Genomic DNA, 16,926 nt, shown 5'->3' with positions numbered 1-16,926 from the left:
TTTACAAAAGCCAAAATATGGAAACAACATAAGTATCCATCAGTGGATGAACAGATAGAGAAGACGTGGCACATATTATGCCCCCCTCCCCCACATAGGAATATTATTCAGTCATAAAAGAAAATGAAATCTTGCCATTTGCAACAACATGGATGCACCTTGGGGGCATTATGCTAACTGAAATTAGTCAGACAAATACTGTATAATCTCTCTTATATGTGGAATCTAAAAAATAAACAAACAAAAACAATCCAAGGTCTTAGATATGGAGAGCAACTTAGTGTTTGCCAGAGGTGGAGGATGAAGAAATGGGTGAACTGATTTGGTTTTTTTTTAAGTTTAAATAAATTGATTTTTAAAAAAATTTAAATAAGGTATATTCCATAAAGCCAAAGTGAGTTTCCCTCTGCACCCAAATTATAACTTACTTGGCAATAAAACTTTAAAATATAGTTTCAGAGTACTTGGCAATAAAACTTTAAAATATAGTTTCAGAGTTAAAAGAGAAGACTAAAGAAAGAAACGTAAGATGTCAAAACAAAATTTATAATGTGCTTTGAAAGGAGTAATTTATTTAAAGCGTGGTCTTCATTAAAATAAACCTTAATTTCAAGATCTAAAATTCAACTAGACCCAGGGACATTTTTAAGCATTCCGTCTCCAGGGTCAATGGTAGAAGAGTGAGGGTACTGATCTACTTCATCCATATTTATCACTGTAAAAACCTTAACAGTGGTGGATAGAACCTGTTTGCTGACAAGCCCCAAATACCTACCAATTCAAGAATGCAACTATAGTCTCAAAACGATCCTTTCGCTCAACAAAACTGTTCTGATAAATTTGAGTTGTAATAATAACTTTTATTCGAAGTTCTTAAAAATACACAAGATTATTTTAAGAACAGCAACCTACCATTTACTTGAGGATTTAATTCAAATTTACTCAGGTCAAATTCTCAGCTTAAACCATCTGAGTAATTTTCCATCCCGAAGACAAACCTCCTTCACATGGCCTGTGAGGCCCTGCGCCCCTCACCCTCTGCCACTGTCCTCCTCACCCTCACACCATAGTGCTCTTTTAATCCCTCCTAGGGATCATACTGCTTCCACTGGATGCGGTGTTTGCACATGTTGTTCCCATTTCCTGGAATATTCTCCCTTAGCCTAATCACTTTCTCAGAAATGCCTTTTTTTTTTTTAAATGTCCCCGCCTAGATTAAATCCCTCAACCCCAGCATCATATACTTGTAATCCCTAGCATTTACACAGCTACAATTATACATATATTTTTAAATTACTGCCCGTCCCACCCTTAGGATCATATGTTCATGAGGGCAGAAGGTGGTCTGATTTTTCCTCAATGCTGAAATTTCAGTTCCTAGACAAATGCCTAGCACAAGGTAGGTGTCTATTAAATGAGTGTTGAACATGTGAATGAATTAAATCACTTCACTGCTCCCTGGTTTATCAGGCAACTACCACCAATAGAAGAGAGGGTGCTCCAGACAGAACAAAAACCAGGAATTTAATATGGCCAAGCAGCCAAGAGGGTGTGGAGATAAGCTGCGTGCGTATACTCACATGAAGTTAGAAAAAAGGAATAGAACTGCTGTGCTTGCCTACCACATACACAGGGAGCTATATTGGGAGTTTCTCAAAATTTTTCCCATTTGATTCTTTCAACAACCTGTAAGGTATGGCAGATAACGGACTTGGACCCAAAGAATCACTTTCCTAAGATTTAAAAAATAGTAAGAAGTTGGGCGCCTGGGTGGCTCAGTTGGTTAAGCGACCGCCTTCGGCTCAGGTCATGATCCTGGAGTCCCAGGACTGAGTCCCGCATTGGGCTCCCTGCTCGGCGGGGAGTCTGCTTCTCCCTCTGACCCTACCACCCCCTCTTGTGTTCTCTCTCTCTCACTCTCTCTCTCAAATAAATAAAATAAAATCTTTAAAAAAAAATAAGAAGTTTTCAACTTATAACCAAGTGTTCGGATATCAAATCCAGTATTTGTTTCTCTACGCTTACATAAAATTAAATGTACTGTTTCCAGAAACAGGAAGCACCAAAACTGAATTAAAGATTCAAAGTACTAGTCTTAACTGGATTCTAATGAGAAAAAAATTTTAAATGACAAAACTATACATTGAAACTCATCAAATAATTCGAATACATAAAATTTAAATCTTCAATAGCTCTTTGAACCCAATGCCTCCCCCAATATCAGAATGTGGGCTAGTGAATACTCAATCCTTTCTTCCCACCAAGAAATCTTAGCTACCAATTATAAGACAGCCCTTAACTTGAAAATAAAAACAAAACCCTAAATTAATTATTCACATTTCACACAGTTAGATGTCGTACTCCTGTAACACTGATTTCTTCATACTAAAACTACTGGCTCACAAAGTATAACCTACATCACTTCATGCTACGCCACTTTTCTTGACTAGCAAACTCATCCGCCCAAGGACTCTCAAACCAACGCTATAAATATTCATTCAGTTGTAACTCTAAAGATTCATATGTATTTTTTATGTATGTTATACTCAAAAGTTTACTTAAAAAAAAAAAAAAAAGCCATACCACAGGATTTTAGGTTCCTGAGAAGGGGAGAAGTGATAACGGAAAGAGATGGAGGTCTTATTAGACAGGACATGGCAGCCTCATAGTACCATCAGCCAACTGTATTTATAAAGCACACGCTCAAGGACAGCCCTTCTTCTCTAGCAACATGATCCTCTTATTTACGGCACAAATGTAAAATGTCAAGCCCATGAATGCACTGAGAATGAGACAAAGATAAAAGGAGAATGCATTTAATCATTTCATGAGTCCAGGGGATGGCTGGGCACAGCCCATAGACCAAGTCCAGACCTGGTTTTTGTAAGTAACATTCTACTGAAACATATCCATACTTATTTGTGTACTGGCTATGACTGCTTTCATGGGACAAAGACAGAGCTGAATACTTGCGACAGAGACTTTATGGCCTTCAAAGTCCAAAACATTTACTGCCTGATACCTTACAGAAGGTTTGCTAGACATGGCTTCTTAAGAAGTTTTACATATATTCAGATGGATACAGAAACAGAGAGAGATGTGTCTATTCGTGGGTTAATATCACAGGGGCATATTTTCTACTTTGGCCCCTATAGGCCTAAGGCGTGACACTCCAGCAACAAAGCATATTGAGCACATGGATCTTGGTCTTTAAAGACCATTCTCCAATGACAGGAACCTGAGATCCTTGCAAAAACAGCTAATTCCAGAGCCGGGGCAGAGGAAACACAACATAAGTAGGGAGTCTCTGGTAGTTCCAGAATGCCAGAAAGGAAGGAAAGAGAAAGAGTCAGCGGGGGGGTAGGGGGGCGGGGAGGATATTTCAAAAGGATACAGGCTCCAACATGAAAGAATGCATCAGTCCATCAGTAAAAATGGAGAAACTGTCAGACTAAAGACGCTAAGGAGACATAATGACTAAATGCAATATGGTATCCCTGGTGGCATCTTGGAACAGCTAATGGACATTAGTGGAAAAACTAGGGAAATGTGAATAAAACTTGCATTGCTAATTTCTTAATTTAGCTAAATTTAAAAAGGTCATGCAAGATATTAACATCAGGGGCAGCTGGGTGAACAGTGTACGTTAACTACCTGCACTCTTTTAGACAACTCTTATAAATCCAAGTGTATTTAAAAATAAAACTACTGAGAAAAAACTGGACAAGAAATAGAAAAGTAACAACAAAAGTTGAATAGGGACTCTCTGGGCTGTGGTCTTTTAAGGAAACTGAAGCGTCAAACAGTGCTGAGAGCGGAAAATGGGAACAAGGCTTTGGGAGAGAAAGAGAAGTCGGGCGGGATGGAGGGCAGGATGAAAAGGAGGGCACTGCTGGAGAGATGCTCTGTTTGGGTCTTATTATAAGCATATAATTAAGTAAGCGTCAAGTTAACCTGGCTTGAGTTTTATTTGATAACATTAAATTATGTTCACGTGGAACCAGGCTTTAAAATGTTTGGCTCAGGTAGTACAGCTGTCCACTCTCATAATAATTTTCCGCTCATACTCCATAAAAAAGCAGTAACACTGGGTAGGGACTGTTAAAGCTACTGCAAGTACTACGGTCCGGGGGGCCTGAACACTAGCTTAGAGACAGGAAAGAAAAAGATACGACATGGCCTCTTCCTAGAGAGGATAGATACATAAATAGAAGAGTACTGAGGCTGTCCTTGCTTCATCTTGAATTAGTGAGCCCTAAGAAAGAAAGCGCCTATCAAAAGCTTCAGAACTCCAGAGGGCCATGAAGTTTTCCTAGAGACCAGTCCTGCGCCTGTCAGGTGGCAGAGCTGTGCTGTGCTAGCCGGCCTGCACTGGCTCAGGACAATCTCCAGTTCCCCGCTCCACCCGCCCCCCCCAGTCCGGGCTCTGGGCCCTCAAGTTGACAGCCTGCAATCAGCCCTGGTGGGAGGATTTTCACCACCAAGCACTTTCCAGCACACCACTGGAGGGAAGCCACGGGGAGGCCTCATGGAAGATAAAGTAGGAAATTTGTTTCACTGTGGGGTAAGCAAAAAGCACCGCAGAAAAAGCTATCTAAATCAGATGATGAGTCAAGAGTTTCTACTACAACCTGGAAAGGGATCAAGAAATCATCAAAATTTGTTTTCGCAAGACCCTTCCACCCATAAAAATAATGAAAGGAAATAGAATTAAAATTAATAAATCTTCAAAAATGGTATAGCTAAGAAAGTTTTTAACTTCCAGAGAACCAAAAAATGTCATCTTTCATAGTATCTTCCACATTTAGAAAGTCAATACATTTAGAAAGTCAATACATGTTTGATGAATAAAAATAAATTTTCCCATAATACATTTTAGTTTGGAAGATAAGACAAAGCCTTACCGTATACAGTGGCTAATTAACCTACGGAATGTGTTTAGGCCAACAAAGAATTCAATATATGGCTTTACATATGGTGACTGGCTGTCTGCAATGGAGGGGATTCTTGGCATGCGGGACTTTCAGCACTAATACCAGGACGGTCACAGGCAAAGTGGGACCAGTTGTCACCCTAGCTGTAGATAAATTCAGGAATTAAAGTGGCCTAAAAATTATGAAGGGAGGTTGAAACTATATGGAAGACAAACACAAAACGTCTAATGCCATCGTGGGTACTAAGGGTCCAGTTTTGCAGGTCACACAATACAGAAAAGCATGTAATCAAGTAGCACGTCCAGTAAGTGGGCTGAAGGAGGGTTAGAAGTGCAGACCCTGGGAAGAAACCAGAAAGAAATCTTTTTTTTTTTTTTTTTTAAGATTTTATTTATTTATTTGACAGAGAGAGACACAGTGAGAGACGGACCACAAGCAGGGGGAGAGGGAGAGGGAGAAGCAGGCTTCCCGCCGAGCAGGGAGCCCAATGCGGGGCTCGATCCCAGGACCCTGGGATCATGACCTGAGCCGAAGGCAGACGCTTAACGACTGAGCCACCCAGGCGCCCACCAGAAGGAAATCTTGAAGGCAGAAGAAGACTGAGATCGAGAGAACATGTGATGACAACAGTGACAAAGGCCTAAATAAAGAATCAGGCATCTGGGAGAGAGAAAGGAACCAGCCTGACTGAGGCAAGTATCAACACTAGGAAACAGTACAGAGGTCAGCAAGGTGGAGTGCTGGCAAATTACAGGGGTTACCGAATTTGGATTTTTATCTTGGGTAAGTAGGATTTTACTTGTGCAAGTATCCGGAGATATTCTGAGCAGGAGCTAAGGTGCAGAGAGACTGACGGTCAGAAGTGAGGAAGCGAGTAACGAAATGCTGGCCTGTGGTCCTGCGGCAGCAGCCTGAGGACTGTTCTGAAGGCTCCACAGGTGAGGGACAAACAGAACAGTGACATGCCTCACTGTTCCCAAATGGAGTCACAAGTCCTTCGGTGCTTTCAAAAGCAACGTATGTATGAATTAAAATACTGCAAAAAATCAGCCTACAATCATCTTCAAAGCCGATCTACAAAAAAGTATTAAAAAACAACACAAATCGTAAAACACCCAAAAGAGAACGTCTACCTTTAAGGGATTTACCGTGCAAGTGACCAAGTAAGAATTACAGTGAGGCAGAAAACAAGAACAGTACGCAAATGGTCTAAACAGTGAATATGTAAAAAAATAAACAAGACATCTACCCAACAATGGCTATGTTCATTTTCCAGATGGCCCAGGGTCGTATGCTTTCCTGATCCGATTACAAAAGACTCTGACAATGAGTGCATTCATTATCCATCTAACAGTTAATCTTGATGCTGAAAGCGCTGCTGGCATTACAGATGGGAAGGGGGAAAGAGCTGAGCGGACACACAGCCTTACACGGTGGCTGAGGCTCAGCAGGCACTCAAGATGCAGGGCAGAAGTCATTTCCTGACACCTCCCCAACCCCCAATCTCGCTTCGGTGACCTTCCTCGGAGCCCTCGCCACCTCTGCTCTCCTGAAGCATTTCCTCCAGTGAACTGAAACCATCTAAGGGCAGGACCCCAACTTTTTCAGCTTTTCAGCACGAACATGCATTAGATACCTGTGGAACAGTGAACTCGTTACTGTTAGCCACGGTGTTTCAAGCCATCCTCCCTCCCACCTCACAGATCCTTAATCAGATCCTGCCCTAGAGTTAGAAGAGAGAAAAGGCCAGCAAGCCCACTTACTGCAAAGCTCACCACCTCATGACAAAGCCGCTGGCATTCCACCAGCCTCTGCTTCGGCACGGCCAGTGACAGGAAGTCCACTGCCACCAAGGCAGTCCGTTTTCTGGCAGCTGAAATTGAAAGTTGTTCCTCAAGTTGGGTCAAAATCTGTCACTGCTGTGGAAAGGGCACAGCCAAGGACAGAGCTCTTTTTACCTTACTAGAGAACTTCCAGGCTGACATCCAATCCACCCCCTCTCCAGTTCCAAAGCATAAATCTGTACCCTCATGTCACCAGTGCGGCCAGGTAGGCCCTGTTGCTTAGTGGTTAAAGGCACAGCCTGGGAGTGGGGCTCAGAATCCCGGCTCTGCCCTTGCTACCTGTGCGTACTGGGCAAGTTACCTACCGTGTGCAACTACAGTCATCTCATTGGGCACACGAAGATAAATGGGTGCCTCCCCGAGAAAGCTGTTATGAAGAGTAACCTGAAAGCTACATATTAAAGATTTTAGCTGAAAGTATCAGAAGTGTGCCTGGAGCTAGCTAAGTAAAAAGAAATCTGTGGCTTTTGTGTTAGCTGGACTTCAAGGAAAATGGAGCCCAGGAGCCTGAACACCTTCGGAAGTCCTCCTTAGTGTTACGCCTCTGCCTCTCTCTAAAACATGGGACTTCACTCTTTGGGGCAGGTTTCCTGGAACTACGGCCACTGGCAGAATTACCAAAAAGGAATCTGAAAATATCCAGAGGCAGAACTGTGCCCATTCTTGCAGTCTGGGGGTGGGTTATTATCCTTGCTGGCCACACTAGAACCCAAGGCAGTGTGGGGATGGGGAAGATCAATGTGTCAAAGGAGAGAGGGTGAGTTTTTCAGAAGACAGTGAAATGATTCCTAGGCAGACAAAATTACTGATGATCTCTGTGTAAGTGCTCATTAAATTGTACCTATGGGGTCACCTGGGTGGTGCAGTCGGTTAAGCATTGACTCTTGGTTTCAGCTCAAGTCATAATCTCATGGTCCTGGGATCCAGCCCCACATTGGGCTCCCTGCTCAGCGAGGAATCTGCTTGGGATTCTCTCTTCCTCTCCCTCTGCCCCTCCCACTTGTGTGCTCTCTCTCTCTCTCTCTAAAATAAATAAATCTTTTTAAGAAATTATATCTATGATATTATAAAAACCTTATCACATGGTTTCTAGTTCAGATTCCACAAATCAGGTATACTATAAAAACAATTCAGGCAACCAACACAGAGTTCTTAACCTTTTATATTGCTAACTTAAAAACTTCTTTAAAGCCGTAGCTACTACCACCATCATTTAACAGAGAATATATCTATAACGAGGAAGCTGGAAGAACAAAATCTCAGAATACAGGACAATCCTTCAAATCAGCTTAGCTCTGTGGGCAAAAGCTGCATTTTTCCTAATTTTCTCAACTGGACCAAGGGCTGGTAAAAACTTCATCCAGATCTGATGCCAGCCAGATCCTGGAAAAGAGTAATATAGGTCACTATCTTCTCCCTTGTCCAAAGGCGTTGCTGTGATGCAGGCACACACTCCTCTAGCACTTTCCCCATCTGGCACAGAGCCAGGCACCCAGCTCAGGTGCTCAGTGAACTGCTTCACCAGTCCAGCAGCTCTCTGAAAAAGATATGAGCATAGTCTGGGGTGCCGGGGTGGCTCAGTCAGTTAAGTGGCCAATTCCTGATTTTGGCTCAGATCATGATCTCGGGGTTCTGAGATAAAGCCCCACATCAGGCTCCATCCTGGGTGTGGAGCCTGCCTAAGATTCTCTCTCTCTCTCTCTCTCTGCCCTCCCCTCCAAAATATATGAACATAGCCTGGCAGTACTTGCCCTTAACAAATATATGCTGGAACATACACACACACACGTGTATTTAAAAATTCAAACTCTCCCTATTTTCAAAAGGATTGGGGTGATTTTACACATATACAACACAATCATTAAAAGAACAAGATTCCTGTAATGATGGGAAGATGAAGAGAAAGCCCAGGCAAAGCTAGCTGCCTTGACAGGGCACTGTATCTCAATTCCAGGCTCAGATAATAATTCTCTTAAGAAGTGTGGCTCTGGGAGACAGCAGAGACACATGGCAGAAAGTAACAGTCTTCCACTACTCAATCTGAGAGCTGGTCTGTCTGCCTGTGTGTATGGCTACGGTAACAATTCAAACTGGTGTTCTAGGGGTCCTTTCATTTGGTCAGACACTCAAGCAGCAGCTCAATGCACCGCACTAGACATCAAGTCCACAAAGCCGAATTAGACACAACTTCTACCTCAAGGAGATTCATGAACCAGGCAAACTGAAAATTACTACCACAAAGCACAATCGGAATTAAATTACCAGTTTCTTCTATTTTCTTCACTTAATAAAAGACGAAGATCATTTTAAATTTAGTCTTGTTAAGTTCCAAAGGAACACACAGTAACTGCACACAATTCATTTCGTGTCTAATTTTCATCTGCTTGTAAAAGTTCAAACTTTGGGCAACTAAAGTAGGATATCCTTGAACCCAAGGCACTATGCCAAAGTATAACATGCAATACTATATCTCTGAACAATTACTTCTTGTTCCGTGTGCCTGTGTAAAGCCACAGCTGACTTGGCCAAGCTTCCTCTTGGTTTCTGACTATAAGTAAGGCAAGAACTATATTATTAAGCCCTCTTAGTAAAAACCCTAACCTAGCCCAGGTCTTTAGATGACCAATGCCTCAATTACTTTCCACCTGTCTTCCAGATTTCACAGGTCGAGTAGTAGGACGCAGGCCAAAGGAGGAGCAACGGAGGTTCTGGTGGTAGTCAGACAGGTGGCTCAAGAGGGGAAGCAGGAAACAGAGACCAAAACGGGGTGGCTGGGTAGAAAGAAACTGGGGAGTGTATGGGAAGGCCAAGATGAGAAAGAAAAGGAGTGAGGAAGGAAGGCAAAAGACACACTCATCCAGGATTGGCTAAATGTTTTGTAAGAAACAGGTTAGCTGCAAACAGAATCCAGCGTACCAGAGCCATCATGTTTGCATACCCAGAGCCAATGTAAGAAAAAGTAACACGGATCAGAGTATCTACATTTAGCTGCCCTTTCTAGGACTCACAAACCACTTACAGGCAGGAAATGAGTTCATACCTTCCCCCAGAGAACTGTGACTTTTTAGTAGAAAGGTAAGTTTTTAGTTAATTCTGTAGTTCTTCCTGCTCACTGATATTTAGTAACTCTTTCATAAGCATATCTTAAATATAAAAGGCAATCCTAAAAAATCAAGCACTATCATTTATATCTAAGACCTGTGGTTTATTAACGCCAAATCATAATATCAGAAGAGGGAAGGAAATCAAGGCCTATGAACAGGGCCTATTCAGACAAAGTAAAGGAAGCCAAAGTTCAATAGCTCACAGGCACTCACTCAATTAAGATGAGTACTGTTTCCCACAGCTGACTTTTAAATGCCTGGAGTGACTAAGGCTAAAACAAGAGCATGCACAGGGAGCAAAGGTTACTTATTATTTCTATTGTTCACTCTCAGGAAAAGTCCAAAGGATTATTTTAGTACACACTGGCTGGATAAAAAACATTAACAAAATAAGGGCAAAATATTTATAACTAAGTTCCATAATAAAGCTGAAAACAATTTTTAAGAGTTAGCATCTATAATACTGAACCACAGGTTGATTGTAATATGTTTGTTCCTACTTAACATTTAAAATTTGAAGCACAAAATAAAGTTTCCATATTCAATTACTACCTATAAAGTTCTAATCCCTTTACTAGATTTAGCATTAAGTAATGACTAAGATTTTTAAATGTTGAAAGTAGCCGCACAAATTGGTATTTGATTAGATAACAGGCTTTCCTAGGTATCTGGCTACTCCACGCAAGAATCGTATTAAACAACCAAATTTTCCTAATTATTACATAATTGTTATACAATTCAAAACACCAATTAAATAGTATTTTATATGCTTTAAAACTTAACTCCTATCTCTCACCAATTCCTACCTCTACCTCTTAAGGTGTTTCAAGGTAAACTTTGTTCTAAACCAGTGCTTCTCCACTGGGAGGAGATTTTGCTCCTGGACGCAAAAGACAAAAAATAAGTTTTGGCAACGTCTGGAGACATTCTGGGGGTCACACTAGGAGGTGGAGAAGGAGGTACTCCTGGCATCTGGTGAGTAGAGGCCAAGGATACTGCTAAACGTCCTAAAATGCACGGGACAGTCCCTATACCAAAGGATTGCTGGGCCCAAAATGTTTCGCAGAGCCTCTGTCGTGAAACCCCATTCTAAACCGAAACAATCTGCAAACACAGCTGACACCTTCAAAAAAACAACTGCCAAGTAAGTAATTCAATGTTCACTAAGCTTTGTTATTGGTATAGCAAGCCAAACATAATAAAAGTTGCTTTTCATACTACTAAAACGATGACCTATTAATCATTAATGCATGAAGTTGCAGACAAGAAGGGCAAAGAGTACTCTCCCTACCTAACCAATTAATGATTGCTTCAAAAATGAACATTTCAGGAGACAAAAAAGGAAATGAGGTAGTGATATTCTTGAGAGCTTTCTAGGGTGCTTACATTTTCAAGGACAAACACCAAATTAATCACTACTTTTTGTTGCTGTTATTTAGTTCTGACCAAGTTTTTCTGTCATCTCAGTCGTTAGATTTTTAACCAGGTAAAGTTTAACGTAAATACAAGGGAGAAGTTAGCCACATAGTACTAGTTGGTAGAATAATCTCGGACCAAAACACATTCCTAAAGTATCTGTTGAAACTCTGATGTTTACCTGGCAAAAGGACTGGCTCCAGTTTTTTAATCTTCGGTTCCGAATTAATCTTATCGTCAGTCTGAAATACATCAGCAAAATAAATCAAGATCAAAACTTTTTCTCCCCGTGAGAGATACGAAAGCAATTTTTGTTTTCTAAGTGATGACACATGCAACAGACACATATTTCCCCCGCCCCCTTAAAATCTTTCACGTTTTACCAGATCTTTTAAAGATCTCTTCATTATCAATTGGGAGTCTGACAAAAATATTAAAACGGCCTCTGCCGCTTCCAGGTGTTCACATTTATGACAGGTAACCTCCTCCACCAGATGCCCACAAGCGATGCAATCGTGCTGGCGGCCACAGTGCGGACAACTGCCAGGCGAAGAACTAAATAAACCCAACTCCAAACACTCCCTTGAGTCCCATCACACGGCAAAACGACGGATCACAGGTCTCCGGGCTGAGAATGGCTGCGGCGAAGTTTTACAAGTTTCCACCGAGCCAGCGGGGGCTCCCGAGAAGGCGCTTTTCCCGGCGTCGGGCTCTGGCAATCGCGCGGCCGGGAACAGGGAGACCGGGGGAGCCTCCGGGGGTCGGCCCGGCGGCTCCCAGGAAGCGCCAAGGAGAGGGGCGCCCGCGGGGAGGGGGTTGTTTACCTGGGGCGGCGGCAGGAGGTAGGACCTGAAGGTGGGTCTGGGAGGCTTGAGGGAGAACATGGTGTCGTCGCCTTTCCGCTCTGGCCGGGTCGCAACCCGGGGCCCGCCGCCGGTCGGCGGTAGCGCCGACGCCTCCCGACGCCCGGGGGTTCGGAGCTGCCCGTGCGGCCGCCCAGGCCCCGTCTGCGGCCAGCCGGGCCGGGCGGACTGACGGGCGGGGACACGGCGGAGCGCCCGCCCGAGCGGGGAGGAGCCGGGGCCAAGTCGGGTCGACTCGGGCGCCGGGGCCCATCCCCGGAAGGCGCCCGGCGCCCCGCCCCGCGAGACGGTGCGTGCGGAGCCGGCGGCCGGCCTCTCCCGGCCTCTAGGCCGCGCTGGTGCCGGAAGGCAGGGCTCGCCCCGCTCGCCTGCTGCCGGGACCTCAGCGAGGGCGCCGGGGGGAGCGGGGCTCGGCAGCCATCTTGAGAGCGCAGCCGAGGGACGGCGCTCCTACGGCGGCCCGCAGGACTCACGGCGGCTCGCGGGGACCTACGGCGGCCCGCGGGGGTCATGGCTGAGGCTGGAGGGGGCCGGCGATCTTGGCTCTGAGCCCCCTCTTTTTCGGCTGCTCCGTGCGCTCTTTTCCTGGGCCAGCTCTCTGCACTGCTGCTCCTTTGTCACCCAGCTCGCGCGATCATTGTGGTTTTAAGTCGTCCGGAGGAGCCCGGGACATTGGGGAAGGGGCCTCTGGTGCCCCGGACTCAGTCACACTGTGCATCCAGCGTGTGAGGGACCCGCGCTGGGAAAGTGGACCGGTGCTGCCAGCAATGACCAGGATCGAACGTCCAGCGCGGTCTGTACCGCATGTGATAAAGCTCAAAGGCCCCACGATTGGGGAAGATTTTCTTCCATCATCCCGTCTGCTGTCTTTGCGCAAAGGTTGGAGGCTGCGATGTCCTACCAGCCGAGCCGACTGCTGATTTCCATGGGATGCGCGGGCCTGGGGACTATCGGCAGATGACATTGGCAGGCAATCCAGACTCCTCAACTTAGTTTATTAACTTCTACCCTCCTTATCAAAATTTAATGTAGAAAAAGACATTAAGCAAGTTACCTCCCTTTCTTTTCTTGCCCATCCTCACAGGTGAAGATACTAGTGAGCAGGAACATGATCAAAAGCCCAGTGAGAGTGAGGCACTAACAGTGTGGGGACCTTCAATAGGCTATGGGGCAAATAATCCACCCATTAATTGTATAGAACAGATGAACTTCAGCAGATCGAGCACAGGGCATTTCTTAACTCTAAACTGGAGCAGCCTTTGGTGGAAGGGGGCCAGTGATGTATCATTTTGGTGAGTCTATTAGTTGAGACTTGATTCTTCTTCTGCTTTGAAGAATAAAACCCTAATCCAACATTTTATAACTAATGTCACAAGGAAGCTGCAATGTGATCATATGAATCACAATCATACTGACAAGTGTTGCTAATGGAAACATTAAAAAATTTTAAAATTCAAAAGTTTGCTTTTTATCTGAAAATAATTTATCCTGGATTCAGAACCCTACAGATCTTTGTTGTTAATTTGGGTAACACATGATTTCATTTGCTCAGGAACCACAATTGTACTTTAAAATGTTAAAGTCATGTGGTCATAGGTGTTAAAAACACTTGTGAACATATATTTTTAAAATTTTTATGAATAGTCTGTGACTTTTCTTCCTTAAGTGGATTAAAAAAAAAAAAGTCATGCAAAAAAGATCAGATTTGTGGTTAACAGAGGTGGAAATTGGAGGAAGGTGGTCAAAAGGTACAAACTTCTGGTTACAAGATACATGAATGTTAGGGATGTAATGTATAGCATGGTGTAATGTATAGTTAATACAGCTGTATGGTAGATAGGAAAGCTGTTAAGAGAGTAAATCCTGTGAGTTTCCATCACCAGAAAAAAAGTTTTTTCTTTGTTTGCTTTCTCTTTATTGTGTCTGTGTAAGTTGATCAATGCTAGACCTATTGCAGTAATCATTTCACAGTATATGTAATTCAAACCATTATGCTGTACACCTTAAACTTATACAGAGGTATATGTCAATTATATCTCAAAACCGGGGGAAAATGGACTTTTTTTCCCCCACAAATACTCTTCAAGCAATATATGGGCTTTTCTTTATACTTAAGTGACTTTGTGGTTTAAGTTTTGTCATACTGATTTTCTTAGGATCTACAACTCTAAGATGTGACCCTACAATTGAAAAGTAGAAAAACTTTGATTTCCAGATTTCTTATTAACCTAATGCTAAATTTTATGACCTTTTTAGATACCTAATTGTATTAGTCGGCTTGGGCTGCCATAACAAAATATTACAGACTCTATGCTTAAACAACAGAAATTTATTTCTCAGAGTTCTAGAGGGTGGGAAGTCCAAGATCAAGGTACAGACAAGATAGGTTTCTCCTAAGAGCTCTTTGACTTGCTTGCCAATGGTGGCTGTGTTTTCGTAGGCCTGAGGGTGGGAGAAGGAGAGGGAGAGAGGGAGAGAGCAAGAGAGAGGGGGAGACAGAGAGAGAGAGACAGTGAGCACATGTGCTCTGGTATCTCTTCTTTTAAGGGCACTGATCCTGTTGGATCAGGATCCCACCCTTAACGATCTATCTCCCTTAAACTTAATTACCTCCTAAAGGGTCTCCAAATGTAGTCACATTAGGGGTCGGGGCTTCAACGTATGAATTTTGGGAGGATACAGCACAGTCTATAGCACCAGTCTTATGGCCTCTATTCAGCTCTGACCTCCTTGATACTTCGACTACCCCTTCTTTTGGCTTTAATGCCACTATTCTATTCTCTTAGTTTTCTCACTTTGTTCCATTATTGGTTCTATCATGGCAGATAGTGGTATTCCCTACAGATCACTTCCTTTCCCCTATGAAGAAAAAAAAAGTGCAAACATTTCTTGAATACCTGTTAGGTGCTAGGTATTTTATATATTCATTCAGTTACCAAATTTGTATCAAGTGCTACCTTTGTGCTAAAAAAAAAACTGTTCAGGTTGCCAAGAAGACAAAGTTCCTACTTTCATGGCATTATGGGTAGAACGATACATAAAAAATGAATATATAACAGGTCAGATGGTAGAAAGAGCCATGAAGAAAAATAAAACATGGGAAGAGGATGAGAGTTCCATTTTGTGATGGGAGGGGAGGTCATTGAAGGCCTTTCTGATAAGATGACATTTGAGCAGAGACCAAAGTAGTGAGGGAGCAAGCCAGGTGGAAATCAGAAGGAAAAGCTTGGGAACAGAGGGGATGGAAGTGCAAATGCCCTGGGGTGAAAGCCTGCCTGGTGTGTTTGAGGCCAATGCAGCTGGCTGACGCAGCCTGAGCCACTGGGAGAGAAAGTCGGAGAGAAAGAAGGGCCAGATCTCAGAGGGCCTGAAAGTTGAGAAAAGCTTTTGCAATATTTTGAGCGGAGAGTGACATGATCTGGCTGATATTTTAAAATCACTCCTACTGGGCGCCTGGGTGGCTCAGTTGGTTAAGCGACTGCCTTCGGCTCAGGTCATGATCCTGGAGTCCCTGGATCGAGTCCCGCATTGGGCTCCCTGCTCAGCATGGAGCCTGCTTCTCCCTCTGACCCTCCCCCCTCTCATGTGCTCTCTCTCTCATTCTCTCTGTCTCAAATAAATAAATAAAATCTTAAAAAAATAAATAAATAAAATAAATAAAAAATAAAATCACTCCTACTGCTGTAGAGGTACCACACGGTAGAAGCCGAGAGACTAGTTGGGAGCTACTAGAATAGTCCAGATAAAAGAAGCTAATGGTGGAAGCAGTGGGAAAGGTAAGACATGGTTACACATACTGTCTACAAAACTATGCCATTGCCTGGGTATGTGGACCTTTAAGATGACTATTAGGTAATTTGTTTAAAACCAAAAAACAAAACAAAAAACAAACAACAACAACAACAAAAAATCTGTTTCTTGAGAGGAGATTCTGGGAAAATGACAGCAGCAGCATTATTTTTTGCTCCACATAAAAACAGGCAAAGCAGTTCTAAAGCAAAACCAAAACCCATGGATGGCGTCAACAACAAGCCTAAGTGAAATGGTATCCCTATGATCTCCAGGACAGGCAAGAGAGGACAAAGCAATAGCCCTCACAAGATCTTTATGGTATCAGCAAAGGGAATCAGTGAGGCATCTGGAAAATTCCAAAATAGCCAGAAGGTATTCACTGGAAGGCCTGGCCAGTCAAGTTGAGAAGAGCCGCTGAAATAGGAAAGGGTGTTTGTTATCTCTAAGGTCATCAGAGTGCAAGGGACTCACGGTAAGGTCTGAGGAGATTGGAGCAATAGAGCTGTAGGAACTCTTGAAATTGACCTACCAAGGCTTCCTTAGGAAAGGGGCCCACACTGAGGACAGACTTATGGGCAGGGAAACAAAACTGAACCAGATAAAGACAAAGGAAAGAGGAGGTCCAGAAAAAAAAAAAAAAAAAAATAGGACCAGAAAGTCTCTGAAAGTAAGCTTTTAAAAATGTTAATACTGCACTGTAAAAACAGAAAAAGGTTCTCTGTGAAGTCAGAAAAGCTATCCTGAAAACTGCCTCCTTCAAAAAGTTCAAGAAAACCCACTTCACATACACACAAGCAACAAGAAAGTATGGAAGTCAAATCCCATAGGAGACTACTGTAGTGAAAAAGAGAATAAGAACCGAATAGCACTTCTATAGACAATAAAAGCACGGCAGAAAGACATGCACACAGGGTAGATCAAAACTAACACACGCTACTTAAAAGACACTAAGAAAATGATATGAGACATGAAC

The 16,926-nt window shown here is 43.2% G+C and overlaps 1 protein-coding gene across 2 annotated transcripts in view; it reads right to left on the bottom strand.

The window, feature by feature from the left end:
* The window catches only part of MTMR10 (myotubularin related protein 10), a 51,953-nt gene extending 39,384 nt beyond the window's left edge, over positions 1 to 12,569 (bottom strand). Inside the window, exons 1-2 of one of the 2 annotated variants that reach the window (XM_035023962.1) lie at positions 12,123 to 12,569; positions 11,480 to 11,540 (exon numbers count right to left, since the gene is read on the bottom strand). In XM_035023962.1, the coding sequence (XP_034879853.1) occupies positions 11,480 to 11,540; positions 12,123 to 12,182 (121 nt within the window). In that variant the 5' untranslated portion in view covers positions 12,183 to 12,569. Of the gene's footprint in view, positions 1 to 2,583; positions 5,306 to 11,479; positions 11,541 to 12,122 lie in introns of those variants that run through there. The other variant, XM_035023963.1, reaches the window with a different exon arrangement.
* Positions 12,570 to 16,926: the final 4,357 nt, after the last annotated feature.

The sequence above is a fragment of the Mirounga leonina genome, unplaced genomic scaffold (assembly GCF_011800145.1).
Source record: "Mirounga leonina isolate KUSES-001 unplaced genomic scaffold, KU_Mleo_1.0 Mir_178, whole genome shotgun sequence".
NCBI classification, from domain to species: Eukaryota; Metazoa; Chordata; class Mammalia; order Carnivora; family Phocidae; genus Mirounga; species Mirounga leonina.
This window is presented reverse-complemented; position numbering and strand designations above follow the sequence as displayed.